This window comes from Chiloscyllium plagiosum, chromosome 17, assembly GCF_004010195.1.
Source record: "Chiloscyllium plagiosum isolate BGI_BamShark_2017 chromosome 17, ASM401019v2, whole genome shotgun sequence".
Taxonomy (NCBI): domain Eukaryota; kingdom Metazoa; phylum Chordata; class Chondrichthyes; order Orectolobiformes; family Hemiscylliidae; genus Chiloscyllium; species Chiloscyllium plagiosum.
This window is the reverse complement of record NC_057726.1, coordinates 26,255,886-26,274,516: the sequence shown is the minus strand read 5'-3', so window position 1 is coordinate 26,274,516 and position 18,631 is coordinate 26,255,886. Positions and strand designations below refer to the sequence as shown.

General features: G+C 40.3%; 1 protein-coding gene across 6 annotated transcripts in view; it reads right to left on the bottom strand.

Moving 5' to 3' along the window:
- The window catches only part of LOC122558290 (polyamine-modulated factor 1-binding protein 1), a 488,574-nt gene that overhangs the window by 65,002 nt on the left and 404,941 nt on the right, over positions 1–18,631 (bottom strand). For all 6 annotated transcript variants that reach the window (XM_043706693.1, XM_043706694.1, XM_043706696.1 and 3 more), the window contains 4 exons: positions 13,298–13,407; positions 10,329–10,403; positions 2,259–2,352; positions 1,864–1,934 (listed from right to left, as the gene is read on the bottom strand). In XM_043706693.1, coding sequence (XP_043562628.1) covers positions 1,864–1,934; positions 2,259–2,352; positions 10,329–10,403; positions 13,298–13,407 — 350 coding nt within the window. The remainder of the gene's footprint in view (positions 1–1,863; positions 1,935–2,258; positions 2,353–10,328; positions 10,404–13,297; positions 13,408–18,631) is intronic.

The following is an 18,631-nucleotide window of genomic DNA, read 5'->3' as shown; positions in this document are numbered from 1 at the left end:
GTCGGCCGGGGCAGTCAGGTTTGTGGATTTTGGGCAGGAGGTAGAAACGGGCAGTGCGGGGTTGTGGGACTATGAGGTTGGAGGCGGTGGATGGGCGATCCCCTGAGGAGATGAGGTTATGGATGGTCTGGGAGATGATGGTGTGGTGGTGGGAGGTGGGGTCATGGTCAATAGGATGAGGTGTCCGCGAGCTGGCGTTTAGCCTCAGCGGTGTAAATGTCAGTGCGCCAAACTACCATCGCGCCTTCCTTGTCTGCAGGTTTGATAGTGAGGTTGGGGTTGGAACGGAGGGAGTGAAGGGCTGCACGTTTCGAGGGTGAGAGGTTGGAGTGGGTGAGAGGGGTGGACAGGTTGAGGCGGTTAATGTCACGGGGGCAGTTGGCTATGAAGAGATCAAGGGCAGGTAAGAGGCCAGCACGGGGTGTCCAGGAGGATGGGGTATGTTGGCCTGGACCAACCAACCCAACCACCCCGTGGCTCAACTCCCCCTCCCACTCCACCAAGGACATGCACCATAGCAACACGATGGTTGGAGGAAGAACGCCTCATCTTCTGCCTAGGAATCCTCCAACCACAAAGGATGAACTCAGATTTCTCCAATTTCCTCATTTCCCCTCCCCCCATCTTGTCTCAGTCCCAACCCTCGAACTCAGCACCACCTTCCTAACCTGCAATCTTCCTCCTGACCTCTCTGCCCCCACCCCCACTCCGGCCTATCACCCTCACCTTAACCTCCTTCCACCTATCGCATTTCCTACGCCCCTCCCCAAGTCCCTCCTCCCTACCTTTTATCTTAACCTGCTTGGCACACTTTCCTCATTCCTGAAGAAGGGCTCATGCCCAAAACGTCGATTCTCCTGCTCCTTGGATGCTGCCTGACCTGCTGCACTTTTCCAGCAACACATTTTCAGGTCTGATCTCCAGCATCTGCAGTCCTCACTTTCTCCTAGATATGGAAACAGCATGATATTTAGGGAAATTTGAAGTTTATTTTCTAGTAACTTATTTTAGAGATGATTGTGGCTTATTCATTGATAAATGACCGATAATTTTGTATTGAATGCATATTTATATCATGATTCAGTGATTTTTTTTAAAGGTAGTGTTTTGTGGTCTGTATTTAATCAATGGGACAATCAGAATTCCAGACAAACATTTCCTTATACCCTACAAGATGAACAGAACATGCTACATCATGACATTGTTTTCCAGATTTTCAAGTTTTAGAATTTGATTCTAACAAGTCAAATCTGAATTGTCCAAGTAACATCTAACAAACATCTGGTATGGCACTTAGCTGGGAAGGACACAAAAATGCTGGATTAAGTCATGCCACACTCATTGTCTTCCTTTTTCTCCATTTCTCATCACGGAATATCTTTTTGCAACATGGACATTATACAGGTAATGAATGCTCTCACGTACATTTGCCCAAGTGCCCATTACTCAAGCACGATGTTTGATAAAGTGTCAGCAAGCTATTTAATGACCTCAGCCAAGCTCAACTCTGCCCTCATCTGATGTTAACACATACACCAACATTCACTTCTCTGAAGGATCAATTAATGGTGATTAGAAAAAAAACTCTTGTCTAACCTCGAGCTGCTGAGGCCAACTGTACTTGTGTTAAGTCAGCAAAGATTGCTGACCTGGTCTTTATGGCTGTTATTTATGATGCAAACCCACTGAGCCATTAGTAAACTGTTTATAATTCAGAAATAACTTTAAAGTGCTTCACTGTTAAATAGAATGGGTTCCCATTTGCAGTTTAATGTCAGTGGTCATGTGAATTGTGCTGGATCCCAATGTATAGCTGAGCTTTAAGAAAATGAAATATGCTAATATTCAGGGATAAATACTTACTCTTCATCTTGAAATGGACTCCGGAATTGACGTGTGACATTAGAGTGCTCACCTGGATGACTGTGCAAAGCCTGAAAAGAGATACAAATTAACATGGTTTGACAACTGGGCAAATGGACACTGACATTTCCAGGTGCTGCACTCAGAGTGCCCATGGAGGAAGTCTACATTCAGAACTTTCCTGATTCCATATTAATAAAAGAACTTTGGTGAGCAAAAAATATTTTCAAACGCAGATTATGAACATTTTCAAGAATATATCGATAACACATAACACATCACACATGCATTCTAATGATATCTTTTGGGACCAGATTTGCCTACACCAAGCCAACATATAAAGTTTACAACTTATTCATCTGCTTGTTGTACCTTTGAGGAATTAAGAGGCTTACCTTTAGCCTCTCGTTTGCTATTCTCTTCTCATCCACTTCAACTTTTAATTTCTTATTCTCATGCTGTAGTCGTTCATTCATTTCCTGCAGATGGCTGTGTTGTGACAAAGATTACAATAGCAATAACAGAAAGGGTCATTACTGCAGCAAAGATAAAGGAATAATAGAATGTAAATGCAATAACTAACAATGAAAAATATTTCAACCAAAAAGCCATCTGGTAGTCATTAATTTGATGGTGTAAGAAAATGTGCCACAACACTTCTGTAAACCTCAGGTTTTATGTCATAATATTTTTTTGTAATGTATTGATCTTGTAAGAGAAAAACCTTAATCTATCCACTAGCATAGATAAAAAGAAGCTCTCTGCTGAATTTGCCACAAAAGTAGTACACATGTTATCCTCGATAAATTTTGTGAGCTGAGTTTAACCTGACATTGTCAATGCTGGCAAGTTCTGTGGAGTGTTTCTTTCCATGAAGCCTAGCAAGATTTCTCTAACTCACTTTGTTACCTATGCACCATGCCCTGCTCATTGCATTGTCTCAATGACAGCAGGTTGTCAATGTCCAGACCTTCCAGAATTTAAAATGCAGTTGTGCACCAGGTCCAGCAGTGTCAGTCTGTTCAGAGCTGCCTTGTGAAGTTCCTGTCAATTGCCCAGGCACATTCGGCATAGGGAAATTGGCACCCTGCTTTTCTGGCTTGGAGGTCCTGGTGGGGCAAAGCAGCGTCGCCCTCTTCCCCTTGGACTATCAAAAGAAACTTCGATGCCACTTTCTGCTAGATTGGCCCAAGGTTGACACTGGATGTTGCTGCTCTCCCATATCACCATACAGACATTATTCTTAATGTGCCTAAACTTCTACCTCTGATTTGATACACATTCCCTCTTTTGTCTCCTGCAAATAGGAGTCACATCTGCAAGGTCTTGGCAGCAAGAGGATATCCCAGCAAGATATCTCCTCTTCGACCTTTGAAGAAGAAGCTACAGATCCCTCATAGGGTGTACAGGGAAGGCTGCCTCCTGCAACCTCACCAGCTCAGATATTGAAAGCTCCATGAGTATTTTAGTTAGAATAGAGTCAGAAGCACATGCTAGTAAGCACATCACTGTTATATTTGCGCAGCTGGTTGAGGAAGAAATGTCCCAAACTGCTCGTATTCAGAGCACTGCCAGAACCAAGGCAGGACAGGATCTCATGTTGTCAATGATTAGTTTCATACAAATGCACAATCAGATACAGCAGCACATGTTTGTCAAGTTTGCCAGAGACATTGGGCAACTGACTCCAAGGTTGGAAGACTCCACCAACATAGTTTGCACTATGTTGCCTCCAGCACATGAACTTTGGCTGCCTCCATGGGCAGGTAGGTGGCTGTCATGGACAGCCAGGTCCAGCATCCTCAGTGTCTGCTGAGTACATGTATAGGGTGGGGCTTCATCTCTTGAACCATTGGTGCTCAGCACAATTGGCAAGGTAATGGGGGACAAGAGACCTTGACCATCTCATGGGCACCTTCCTCACCAGGGGACAGGGCGGTGCCTGTATGCGCCCAGCTGGAGGAGCAATCACATGCAGGCCGCCCCAGAAGTTTCCCCTCTAAATGGCTTGTCACCCTCACTATGACTGAGCACTCTGGCCACAAATACCCCATTGTCACCAAACCAAATTTTAAAGGCCAACAGACTCCACTGAAAGGCAAGCAGTCTTCATCTCAGTACCAGAACCTGGGACTACACCATGAATAACAGGAGGGAAAGGACAAATATCATCTTCTGAAGGCATGAGTGAAGCTTCACTGATGTACGTTGTTACATTTCTAAATATGTGGTCACTGTTCATCATCAGCTGTGTGAATGTATGTCTTTCGAGCTGTTAGGGTCAGTCCTTCAAGGCTGCAATGTGCTGCTTGCGCATTGCAGCCTTTAGTGGGATTGATTCTAAATGCTGCATGAGGTGATCAGGGGAGTTTGCAGTCAGGATTTGGACTCCACACAGAGCTCAATGTCTGAGTTCACATGCAGAATGTTGTCTTTACAGGTATCCTGTTTTGGTGATCCTGAAAATGATGCTGTCAGAGTTTTCAACACTTGGCAGGGTCACCCATGATGGTAAAGTTGGAGGGGAGGAACCAGACAAACAGCAATCTAAAGCAAGTCCTCAATGGCAATTGAGGCAGAAGATATTTGTATGATATCAATGGCTCTGAAGGTGGATGAAGGCTGAGCAGTAGGGGCATCCCCAGCCGTCAAAGTTTCCTTGCCACCGGAACTGGATCTAACTTCTGGAGGCTGATGAGCAGCAGCACTCTCCCAATAAAAAAGTGTCCTGCACAAGGCATTGACATAGAGGAATAAGACTATCGACACACTTTTAGAATATTGCATGTAATTCTGGTTTCCCTTCTATAGGAAGGATGTTGTGGAGCTTGAAAGGATTCAGAAAAGATTTACAAAGATGTTGCCAAGGTTGGAGGGTTTGAATTATAGGGAGATGCTGAATATGCTGGGCCAGTTTTCCCTGGAGTGTCAGAAGTTGAGGGGTGACCTTCTAGAGGTTTATAAAATCATGAGGGGCATGGATAGACTAAAAAGCCAAGGGCTTTACCCTGGGGTGTGGGGAGTCCAGAATTAGAGGGCATAGGTTTAGGAATTTAAAAGGGACTTAAGGGGCAACTTTTTCACATAGAGGGTGGTGCGTGCATGGAATGAGCTGCCAGAGGAAGTGGTGGAGGCTGATACAATTACAACATTTAAAAGGCACCGGGATGGGTAAATGAATAGAAGGGTTTAGAGGGATATGGGCCAAGTGCCGGCAAATTGAACTAGATTAATGTAGGATATCTGGTCGCATGAACGAGTTGGACTGAAGGGTCTGTTTCCATGCTGTATATCTCTTTTCCTCTATAATTTAAGCTTTGTGATGATCGGTGAGAGGTGACAGGGACAGGATTGTGAGATCTGAAAGTTCCTAGGTTCGGTCCATCACATAGGTGGTTGAGTCTAACTCTGCTGTTTCACTCTTGGAATAGGAATGGGCAAGCATTTCTGCAGCTTTCTTCACAACTGAGCAGCTCTTGTCAGGATCCACTCCACTCAACCTGACAGGGAAGGGCTTGGAAAGGTGCCCTACAAATATACAATTTTTCAGCAACTTAGCTGGAAAACTACATCCAGGCAGCTCATGTCCCTGCAGTCTGTAAACCAAAATCAAACTCAATCTTGAAACATGGAATATACTTACCCTCATAGATAATGAAGAAAACAATCACCCAGAATGAAGAACTGCCTTGGTTGCATGTGAACTCAGGCACGTCAACATTGATATTGTTGCCCTGCAGACTAGAAGTGCAGGTGAAGGGCACTTGAGGGAAGTAGGTAATAGTCACACCTTATTCTCGAGTGGAAAATACAATGCTCAATCCAGGACACATGGAATTGGATTTGTTATCAAGAATGATGCCATTAAACAACTCTCAGAGCTGCCTGTTGGCATAAACAATCATCTCACAACCCTGTCTACAACTTGCCAAGAACCAGCAGATTATTGTTGTTGAATGGTCATCCGAATAAAGCTTTTACTCCACCCTGGACACAATATTCACCAACATTCCTAAGGAAGATAAAGTTATCATTCTTGGGCACTTCAAATGTCAGGATTGGAAAAGACACCAAACTCTGGAAAAGAAGGAGTCAGGAATTGCAGCACCAATGGGATTCTCCTATTCATCAAATTTGTGGAATACAGCTGGTCACCACCATCATGAAAAAGACAAGTTCAAGACTTCTTGGTGGCATCCATGATCAAAGTACAAGCACACGATTAACTATGTCTTTGTTTGATTTCAATGCCAAAAGGATGTCCTCATTACCAAAGTGGTGACGAGTGCAGATGACTGCTCCTAAATGTCTGTGAAATGACATTAGAAGCAGCTAAAGACGAAGAAACAACTCTGAAAAAAAACTCAACATCCTGCAACTTCAAGTGTCAAGTAGACTTGTGACAATGTCTTCACCAAAATCTCCAAGAATTAATTTTAGTGGAGCGAAGGAAATCAAGAAAGAGCTGAAGACAGCCATCATCTCATGCTGTGAAGAGATCATTGGCTCCAAAAGACCAGCAAACACCAAGACTGGTTCAATGAGAATGACTATATCATCCAAATTCGTATCAACAAAAGGCTCTCCATGCCTGGCAAAGCAGCATTACCAGTAAGGCAAAGAGGAGAATTTATTAAATAGCAAAGGCTGGCCTACAAAAAGGAATGAAAGAAATCAAAAATTAATGGTGGACTGAGAAAGCTAAGGGGCTTCAACTTCTTGCTGACAAACAAGACATTAGGGGTTTCTTCAGTCAATTTACAGACCCAACATCCTTGGCCTTAAACCAGTGCAAAGTAAGGATAAGGCTAAGAACCCCGTTAAGAGACAAAGAAAACATCAGCCTCCAATGAAGGGAACACTTCACAGATCTCCTAAACTGTGATACAATCATCAATGACAACATCTTTGAGGAAATCCCCCAATTCCTCACGAAAGATGATCTTGTGCTTCAACCTAGTGTGGCAGAAGTTGAAGTGACCATTAGACAAATGGATAATGGAAAATCTGCAGGAATAGACTGGATTCCTTTTGGATATTTTCAAACTTGGAGGAGCAGAGCTTACCTGTCATCTTCATCAACTGCTCCTGAAAATCTGGGGAAAGAAGAAATTCCTGCTGATCTTAAGGAAGCTGCCATTATCACTGTTCTCAAGAAAGGAATCAAAGTTGACTGTGGGAACTTCGGAAGAATTGTCCTGCTGTCTATCACCAAGAAGATCATTACTTGAATCCTCGCTAGGTGCCTTCTCCCAGTCTCCGAGATAATCCTTCCTGAAAGCCAGTGTGACTTCTGATCAACCTGTGGAACTCTGGATATGATTTTCACAGTTTGAAACTTGAAGAGAAATGCCAAAACAACATCAACTACTCTATATGACCTTCATCGATCTGACCAAAGCTTTTGTCTCAGTCAATTGAGTATAGTAGATCCTGCTGAAGGCTGGCTGTTAATAAGATGTTAATGCATGCTAATAAATGCAGAATGGCCTTTCCCATTCACTGGTCAAATTCTGGTCTCATTGTTCAACACTTGTTTGTAAAATGGAGCTCTTTGCTCTCAATGTCGGGAATCTCCTTCCTGTAGATTCCCAATGGTAAGCTAGCATTTTTATAGATAGAAATAAAATGCATTTCATATGAGGTGGTGCACATTAGGTTCTCTTACACTGGTTGGATGAATATGTTAATATTTTAACATAGGTTGGCATAACATAGGCTGCTTGAATGTGGGGCAGGCGTGGCAGAATAAATTTCAGATAGAGAAGTGAAATGTGATATATTTTTGTAGGAAGACAAAGGAAAGGCAATTTAATGCAAGGGGTATTCTTTTATCGTGTGGCTCACCCCGAGTTTGAGATCAAGATAGACTGGTTACGGAGAAGGCAAAATTAAGAATGTTCTTCAGGCTTAGACTTCAAAGTAACACTATTAGTTATAAACAATACTAAATACTGCCATACATGGTAATGATCCTGGTATGGACCTTCTCAATCCCCACGGATCAATTACTACAGATGACGATGCAAGGCACCTAAGAGGAAAGTAGTGTTTTCTTCAAACTTCGGTATTCAATATGGTAGAAACTTTTTCTCTAAGTGAGAATAAATCTTAAAAATGAGAATCACTTCATTGTTAGAATCTCATTCTGTTGTGTTTATTACCTGAATTGTAAAATAATAGCAGTTTTTACTAGCTTGAAAAAGGGAAAATATTGATATCCGCTAATGTAATTGTACCTGTTAAATTGCACTGTTGAAGTGGGTAGGAACTAGGTACCCAGAGGTAGGCACACTACCACAGTGCAACAAGAGCCCTATTAAAGCTATAAATGGGTAGGATCATACATAGAAACTAGCAACATATATAAGCACACAGAACCATGCTATTTAACATTGTTAATCCTCGACTCCAAAAAATTGTGAATTAAGAAACGAAGCGCAATGATAAGATTTGGAAGGCACGGTGGCTCAGTGGTTAGTCCTGCTGCCTCATAAGTAAAGCGGAGGTTTTGATGGTCTTTGCTTGGAACTGAACACTTTTTCTAGGTAGTATCCCCTAAGATTAGATGTCAACAGTGAAAAGAAATAATAGCTATAAACATCTCAATCTGGTGTGCTGTTCAATCACAATCACAGAATCTATAAGTTACCAAACAAATGTATGGTTTTTCTGTCAGGAGGCATTGTGTTGGATAGCATAAAACTTGCTAAAGCAAAAGTAAAGATTATAGAGGAAATGAAAAATACAGGTAAATTGTAATAGATCAATCTACGAAAATCAAATCCAAATTCCTGGTTTTAGGAACATAGAAACAGGGACCCATGTACCTGCCAACCATTCAGTTCTATCATGGTTGATTAAACACTTCAATGTCTTTATCCATCCCTTACAATTCACCCCTTATGCCACTGGTAATCGGAAATCTATCAATCACTAACTTAAACATACTCAAAAAATGATCCTGCACAACCATCTGTGATAAAGAATTCCAAAGGTTCGCAACTTTCTGAGTAAAGAAAACCTCCTTCAATTCTGACCTAAGTGACATCCTACTTATGTTAAATTGCCTTCTTGGTCCTAGACACCCCAGCCAAGGGAAACGTATTACCTGCATCCACCCTCTCTATCCCTTCAGTATTTTGTAACTTTTGTTGAGATAATCTTCTATTTTTCAAAACTCTGGAAAACACAGACCAATTTGTCCAATTTCTCTTCATAGGATAGTTCAGCAACACTGAAACATATCTAGTGAACCTTAAATGCACTCCCTCAATGACAATAATAGCTCTCAGGAGATTGAAAACTGTACACTGTACTCCAGCTGTGGTATAACCAAATTCCAATACAACTGAAGTAAGACATCACTACTTTTATACTCAGAATGGTGAGTGGCTTGCAGGGGAACGTGCAAGGTGGTGGTGTTCCCATATATCAGCTGCCTTTGTCCTTCTGATGGAAATGGGTGTGTAACTCAGATGTGATATGAGTATGCATTAAGTACTATGTACTATGAATCTAGTCTCTTCAGCATGACAGACCCTCACTTCGACTGAAGACTTTGTGTGGGCATTCTTCTTCAGTTGGTATCAGCGATATAGACGAATATAAGTAAGAAGGATTAGTGGAAGTGAATTTACATATCTGAGATGGTAGTGGTAGATGCAACCACAACATATACCAATGACAATTTTTTATCATTTCATTTCATATAATGCAGCTGTGGTGGATCTGAAGGCACTCTGTATGCTTGTCCACAAATGGGCTCACTTTGCTTTATAACATGAAGTCAGCTCATAACTTTAAATTTTTCCCTTAGTCCATTGGCAACAATATATTGCAAAAGTGCTGAATTTGCAAAGCAGACTTTATAGCATCAACGGCTTCCAAAGGTTGAATGATTGCGCTGCCCAGAACACCCAGAAATTCAAATCAAATCAGGAACCGTGACCAAAATATTGAATATCCCCTACTGGTGCTTTTTATTTTAAGTTGCAATGAAATAAGCTTTCATGTCTCTGAGTACAAGTGGTAAGACATAAATCAAAATGTGTAAAGGTCAAATATATCATAAGACATGTCAGGCACACTCCTAGTCTGGGGAGGCATGGAGAATGTGAGCTAAGGAAAGGAAACTGAAGCTCTGAACTCCGTTTATACGACAATCATCATTGACCTGGGGTTTCTGAAAATAAATATTTACTTGCTCATCTGTACCATCCTATATTGTAATAAACAAAGAACTAATAGATCTGCTTTGTTTCGATCAGACTCATCTACTTCTCAAAATAATTTTGCACATAATTTATCTTTGTAGGTCATTGAACAATTGTGTTTTAAAGGAGCAATGTTGTTTCTATCCAAAGGTGTGTTATCAGGCAGCACAGATGAAGATCTGCAATATTAATACCTACAACAGGCAAGTCTGACATTTACACTAGTTAGTTTCCAGTGTTGATACTTACTCTTTTTCAGTTGTTAGTTGAAGGATTTGCTTTGTTTGTTCTTTGATCTTATTCCCAAGTTTTTCATTGGCTTGCCTTTATAAAAAACACACACACAATGTATTAATTGCTTGCAGTTAATACAGGAAAGACACAGAAAAATCTATAATAAGGAACCACATGGAATGTCATTTTGACCATGGAAGCACCTGGCATCGTGCAGCATGAAAAGTAATGTTTTCATGTTTTATACACCACATTTTTCTAATTTTCCAGTAATTTTATCAGAATTCAAGCATTCAGTTTTTATTTATACTTGTCACGCTGCTGCAGAAAAATATTACAGTCGAATAATTAAGTAAAAAAACAGAACAAATTTGTGTGATTTTGTAATATGCCTTAGTGGATCTCTTAATGCATTCATTTTGGCCAGAAATGTTGTAAAAAAAAAGAACTAACCATTTCCATCTTTTCAGAAAAGCATAACATCATTTGAGGCGGCATGTTGGCTCAGTGGTTAGCACAGCTGCCTCACCGCACCAGCATCTCAGGTTCAATTCCAGCCTTGGGTGACTGTCTGTGTGGAGTTTGCACATTCTCTCCGTGTCTGTGTGGATTTCCTCCCACAGTCCAAAGATGTGCAGGTCAGGTGAATTGGCCATGCTAAATTGCCCATAGCATTAGTCAGAGGGAAATGGGTCTGGGTGGGTTACTCTTTGGAGGGTCGGTGTGGACTTGTTGGGCCGAAGGGCCTGTTTCCACACTGTAGGGAATCTAATCATTATGTGGTTAGTTGCTTTTACCATGTTTTGTGTATTTGGAAAATATCTATGTATATTCATAAATATTACTTTATCGGATTTGATTCTTGGCTTTATTAGCATTGCCATATTTATTTTAACAAAAATACTAAATCAGTGACTCCTTACTGCCATTACAACTTGCTGAACAATCATTCCTATACAATTGCTATCTCTAGTTAGAGATTGGCTTCGGTCTGGGGAGTTTCATTTTATTCAATTTAAACATTCAATTCTAATCTAATACAGGATACAGATACAATAAGCTCAAGGGGTTTGGGTATGTTCTGATTGATGAGAACGTAGTTTGGATGGTTTGTGAAGTTTATTTGTGAGCTCAGGCACAGGGGTCAAAGCAGATACCAGATAGTATAAATAAACTACATTCAGCACAGCTCTGGGCACAAGTTAATTGTACCAGTAGTTCAATGATTCACGCTCCTCCTCATGGTCACAAATGATGTGACAGCAAAATAATCAGATTTATATCAAAATCACCAAGAATGGCGCAACTTTGTTGCTAAGCAGCACATGATGTATGTGTGACACCATAGTGATCCCGTTATTAGATTACTTTTGTAATAATTAATTTAACCTAAAGCTAATAATATCACACCATCAATAGAATAAGATTTGTGATGCTGCTTATTTCTGTGATATGATTAAATGATGTCAGTCACATTACTCACTAATTTTGATCCAGGTTGTTTCTTAGCAACAATCACAATGTTTTCATGAATCAACCACAGGGCGCAACAGAACTTCACTATTCTCTAGTGACATTCAATTTTGGTAATTTTTTTAAGGAATAGATTGTTGGGAATTACTTTAAAATTGAGATATTCATTTAAATAAATTCCAAACATTCAGTTCTGGTTTAATACAAATACATTTACGACCTAAACAATAAAGATGCAATTCACTCAAGAGGCAGAGATTATTATGAATGATGAGAATATATAGCTTGGATGTTTTGTGAAATTAATTTGTTATCAGAAAGGATGCATTTCCAGACAATTTTATTCTATGTAAAAATATACAATAATTTGAAGTTAGTCATTCTAAATCATAATCTATATTGTGGCTGTCATTTTCCATTCACCACCACTAAGTGGTAATATTTGGTGAACACATGTTAAAATGTTGCTTTCAAAGTGGAAAGCTTGTTTATATAGAAAACTAATTATATGAACTAACCTATTTTAAATAAAGCAAACTAATGGAGGAATGTACTTTAGTTAAAAGAGCTACTTGTCCTTAGTATTTTCCTATATACGGCACGGGACTTGGTAGGACAAGACAGCAAATGTAGTTCACATTTTGGGAATTCAAGCACTTCAGTTGGTAGACTTGTCATTGAACTGGAAGGTTGTGGGTTCAAGTTCCCATTCAGTATTTGTTTCATAGCTTAATAAAGGTTATTAATCAATTTGAAAAATCCATCAAACACTCTATATTATTTTCCAAAAGATAACATTGCGAATGTATTCATATTATTAAACATTTTGATCATTGAAGAAACAGACCTGCATTAAATCAACATAAACAGAATCACAAGCAATTTAGGATTGTAATCAGGCTTTCAGTGTGGTGCACTTACATGTGTGCAAAGCCACTGATATTAATATACAAGGTCCTTGTTCTTTGCAGACAGAAAGAACATGTACATATACTGCACTTGTTTGAACTCAACAAAACAGGTGACAGACATTTGCTGGTTTATTTTTCATGGCAATGTCCTGACCAATCAAAGTCAACTTGCCTGGTTTAAAATTTAACAAAGCTCGGTTGTTAACTGTCAATCAGCATGTATGTGTGCATTCTCCATGACAAGACATCTATCAACTACAGTCTGCTTGCTAATCAGTCAATACTCTCCTCCCATGCAGTATAGATGTTTTTTTCCCTTGAATTTGTATTGTTGGGTAATACCCTGATAAGTGCAGGCCAAAAGGTTCAACAGAATGTGTCCTTCTTAGCAACATTATAGAAAGTATCATTGGTCCTGTTAACAGGCCCTCACATTAAAGTAATACTTCATTGTTTGGACACAGGTTTAAAGTTTCATACCCCATTATTGGTCAAACTGCCTAAACTGACAGCTGAACCACATATATATTTGAAACATACTGGAACGTTAACCTGTTACATGTTTAATTTGTGGATCTTAGTAGAAATTAAGTTACTTACTTTTGGTCCTTTACCCACTGGTTAACATTCGCTACAACCAGTTCACTCTCTCGATGCAATCTTGAACTGTCTGACCTTGCACCATGCAGGGATTTTCGTAAGGTCTCGAGCTAAAACAATCCAAAGTTGTCAGTTAGAATAAACTAACTGCAGTGGATTTAAACCTCATGTATCAGAAATAAGTAGTGATGCTACAATGAAAATGTGTTGAAGTTTGCCCATACTATGCCAGGCTGTTTCAGCATGGGCTTGTGACTCTAGCCTTTCACATGTTGAGTTTCTATTTTAGCTATATCGTGCAGGGAAAATCTACTAAACACTTGCAAGAGAATTCCCAACAGAGGTAGATGGAAAATTGGAAGGGCAGTCTCCCTGACTTATAACTGAATTTCAGAGAGGTATTGGCATAGGTCTGACACTAAATTATAGTGGTCCGGGTTTTGCAGTTGAAATGATAAAGATATCTATATTTCAGTCATTAAAACTGTGAAACTAACAGCAAGATCTTGCGTCTGTAGTTAAATGTGAAAATTTGAACATGGTTGTCTGTTAATATCTGCTCCTTCACAGAGTGTGCTGTTAAAGTCCCTATAGACAGTAATTTTGTAGAAGTCAATGAACTGATGGGAACATCCCCTTATAAGTTGTAACATTATTGTTGAAAACACCTGAAAAAAAGTTATGCCATGTAAATGGCATGCAAGTGAATTTACAAAGACCTATACAGACTAACTACTACCTAACAACTTCTCTGGTCCTGAACGTCTATTTTTCATATTTCTGCCATTGTCACACCCACCAATGGTCAGTGACTTGTGTATTAGTATAGCTCATGAAGCCCTTTTAAAAATATATAATTATTTAAGTTAAAGAAGTCTAGCCATTATATTTTCATTTTAAACAGGTTTAAAGTTAGTTTATTACAAGTTATTACTCAAGATTCCTTAGTTTAAAAACATAAAGTTGTTATCAAAAAATATCAAATACCAAGAACATAATAATTAAAGGTAAGACAAAATAATATTTAGAACAAAGCCACATTAGGCCTTTGTGATTTACTGTAGGTACCTTTTGTTTTCTTCTTTCTTGCTGAAGTTAAAAATATTAACATTTCAGATCAGATCCAGTGGCTGAAATGGTTTCTACAGCTGAACAGTTGGCATTTTCTTGTAAAGGCAGGCTGTTCAGAACAGCAAATTTTGGGAGGGACAGAATGTTCCTTATTACTCACCCGTTGTGTGGTTTTAACACTTTCTGGCTCACTTGCCCTCATCAAAATAGTTTTTGGTTTCTGCATACTTTTATTTATTTGATCTCCCTTGGTCTCAAAACTTCTTTCTGCACATTAGCTGCTCTTAGCTTAAGTTTCTTTATACAGTACTGTTCAAAAGCTTGAAATTAAAATCTGTTATTTTGAGGAATTAAGGGCTCCACAAGACAAAGAAAGTATATTATACTGAGTTCCTTTGAAATTCTTCCTCTTGTTTCTCTCCAAAGCTAGAATTCTCATACCTTCATTATCTGTTTGCAAACTTCTGGTATTCTAAATATTTTTACCTTTCCGGGTATATCTTTATGATCCTCTTAAGAGTTTCTAGCTGTATAGATGGGTGTCCTGTAGCAGCATTTTATTTTAGCCTCTTGAGCAGAACCTTATTTGATTTTGGCTAAGTGCCGATTTCATCAAGTTTCATAGAAAGCTTCTCTCCATTAAGCTTAATGACACTCCTCACCATATCATACCAAACTCAATTAATTACCCATCAATTATCTACCTATGGAATCAGCCTCATTTGGTGCTAGCTGGATTTCTACCATCTCACCTTGGCTGGATGAAGTTGCCACTCATCGAGTCAGAGAGGTATACAGCACAGAAACAGACCCTTTGTCCCAACTGGTCCATGCTGACCAGGTCCCCTAAATTGAACTAGGCCCATTTGTCTATGTGTGGTCCTCTAAACCTTTCCAAATCCATGTCGCTGTCTAAGTGATTTTTAAATGTCATTCTACCCACTTTGTCTGGTAGCTTGTTCCATATATACACACCCACCCTATGTGAAAAAGTTGCCTCTCAGGTCCCTCTTAAATCTTTTGTGTTAAACCTATACCCTCTACTTTTGGACTCCCTTACCCAGGAAAAAAAGACCTGACTACTCACCTCATCTATGCCCCTCATAGAGTCATAGAGGTGTACTGCATGGAAACAAACCCTTCGGTCTAACTCATCCATGCTGACCAGATGTCCTGACCTAATCTAGTCCCATTTTCCAGCACTTGGCCCTTATCTCTCCAAACCTTTCCTATTCATATACCCCTCCAGTTGTCTTTTAAATATTGTAATTGTACCAGCCTTCACCACTTCCTCTGGCAGCTCATTCCATATATGTACCACCCTCTGCTTGAAAAAGTTGCCCCTTAGATCCCTTTAATATCTTTCCCCTCTCACCATGAACCTATGTCCTCTAGTTCTGGACTCCCCCACCCCAGGAAAAAAAGACATTGTCTATTTATCCTCTCTATGCCCTTCTTGATTTTATAAACCTCTTTAAGGTTACCCCCTCAGCCTCCGATGGTCCAGGGTAAACAGCCCCAACCTATTCAGCCTGTCCCTATAGGTCAGATCCTCCAACCCTGGCAACGTCCTTGTAAATCTTTTCTGAACCCTTTCAAGTTTCACAACATCCTTTCGATAGGAGTGACACCAGAATTGCATGCAGTATTCTAAAAGTGGCCTAACAAATGTCCTGTACAGCCTCTACAAAGCTCTATAAGATTACCCCTCAGCCTCCAACGCTTCAGGAAAAAAATGTCCCAGCTTATTCAACTCTCCTTATAACTCAACTCTACTTATAAGCCTTTTTTGCATCTTTTCCAGCTTAATAACATCATTCCTGTAGCAGGGTGACCAGAAATGTACACAATACTTCAAATGTAACCTTACCAATGTATTGTACAGCTGTAACATGATTCCTGCAACAATGAAGGCAAGCATCCCAAATGCCTTCTTCACCAACCCGTCTATCTGTGATGCCACTTACAAGCACCTCTGGATTTTTCTGTTCGACAACACTCCTCAGGGCCCTACCATTAATTACATAAGCCCTGCCCTGGCTTGTCTTAGCGAAATGCAACACCTCACATTTGTGTGAATTAAACTCCAACTGCCATTCCTTAGCCCACTGGCCCAGTTGATCAAGAGTCCAAGCACTCTTATATAATCTTCTTCACTGTCCATCATACGATTAATTTTGGTGTCATCTACAAACTTACCAACCATACCTCCTATGTTCTCCTCCAAATTGTTTATATAACTGATGAACAACAGTGGATCCAGTACTAATCCTTGTGGCACATCAATGGTCACAGGCCTCCAGTCTGAAAAACAATTCTCTACTACCACCCTCTGTCTCAGCATCAAGACAATTTTGTATTGAATTGGCTAGCTCTCCCTGGATCCTAAGTAATCTAACCTTACTAACCAGGCTACTATGTGGTATATTGTCAAATGCCTTACTTATGTCCACATAGACAACATCTGTTACACTGCACTCATCTATCTTCTTGGTCACCTCTTCAAAAAACTCAATCCAATTTTGTGAGGCACAATTTCCCATGCACAAAGCCATGCTGACTATCCCTAATCAGTCCTTGTCATTCTAAGTGCATGTAGATCTTGTTTCTCAGTCTTTCAGAATCCCCTCCAACAACTTGCCCATCAGTTTCCTGGCTTTTTCATATAGCCGTTCTTAAGTCGTGGCACAACATTAGCCAACCCCAAGTCTTCTGGCACCTCACCTGTGGCTGTCAATGATATAAATATCTCCAAGAGGGGCCCACACGCTTTTTTCCCTAGCTTCTGATAATGTCCTGGAATATACTTGATCAGGTCCCAGGGATTTATCTATCTTTATGATTTTTAAGACATCCAGCACCTCCTCTTCTGTAATGCAGACTCTTTTTACGACTTTGCTGTTTACTTTGCTGAGTTCCCTATTCTTTCTACATGGTAAATACTGAAGAGAAATAATCTCACACTTCTCCTGTTGCTCCATACATAGATGACCTTACTAATCTCTAAGGGGCCCTATTCTCTTCCTAGCTACTCTTTTGTTTTTATTATACTTGTAGAATCTATTTGGGTTCTCCTTGACCTTCTCTGCCAAAGCTATCTCATGTCCCCTTTTTGCCTTTCTGATTTTCCTCTTAAGTGTACTCCTACAATCCCCATATTCATCATGAGATTCACTTGTCTATACTTGACATATGTCTCCTTCTTTTCCTTAACTAGTGCCTAAATATCTCTAGTCATTCAGTGTTGCTTACTCCTGCCAGACTTGCCTTTCACACTAATAGGAAAATGCTGGCCCTGAACTCTCATTATCTTGGTTTTGAAAACCTTCCACTTGCCAGATGTCTATTTTAAAACTAATAGAATTATGGTCACTGGTTCCAAAGCACTCCACCACTAATATCTAAGTCACTTGCCCTGCCTTATTTCCCAAGAGGAAGTTGAGCTTTGACTGTTCTCCAGTAGAGCCATCTACAAATTGTTTGAGAAAATTTTCCTGAACACACTTAAAAAATTGCTCCCCAAGCCTTAACACTATGGTAGTCCCAGTCTATGTTTGGAACTATAACAACCTACTGTAACAACCCTATTATTCTTACAGCTATCTGAAATCTCCCTGCATATTTGTTCTTCAATTTCCTGCTTACTATTGGGTGCCCTATAATACAATCCCATCAAAGTGATCACCCCCTTCTTATTTCTCAGTTCCACCCATATAGCCAGTCCTGTCCCTCACTCAACCATGTTTCTGTAAAAGCTATGATATCCCAGTCCCATGTACCCATCCATGCCCTGAGTTTACCTGCCTTACTTGTCAGGCCTCTTGTATTGATATAAATGAAGTTTAATTAATCAGTCTTTCTTTGTTCCCTGCCATGCTTACATCCACTAATATCATTTATTGTATCCGTTGCTCCGGATGCGGTCTCCTCTACATTGGGGAGACTCGACGCCTCCTAGCAGAGCGCTTTAGGGAACATCTCTGGGACACCCGCACCAATTAACCACACCGCCTTGTGGCCCAAAATTTCAACTCCCCCTCCCACTCTGCTGAGGACATGGAGGTCCTGGGCCTCCTTCACTGCCGCTCCCTCACTACCAGACACCTGGAGGAAGAATGCCTCATCTTCCGCCTCGGAACACTTCAACCCCAGGGCATCAATGTGGACTTCAACAGTTTCCTCATTTCCCCTCCCCCCACCTCACCCTAGTTCCAAACTTCTAGCTCAGCACTGTCCCCATGACTTGTCCTACCTGCCTATCTT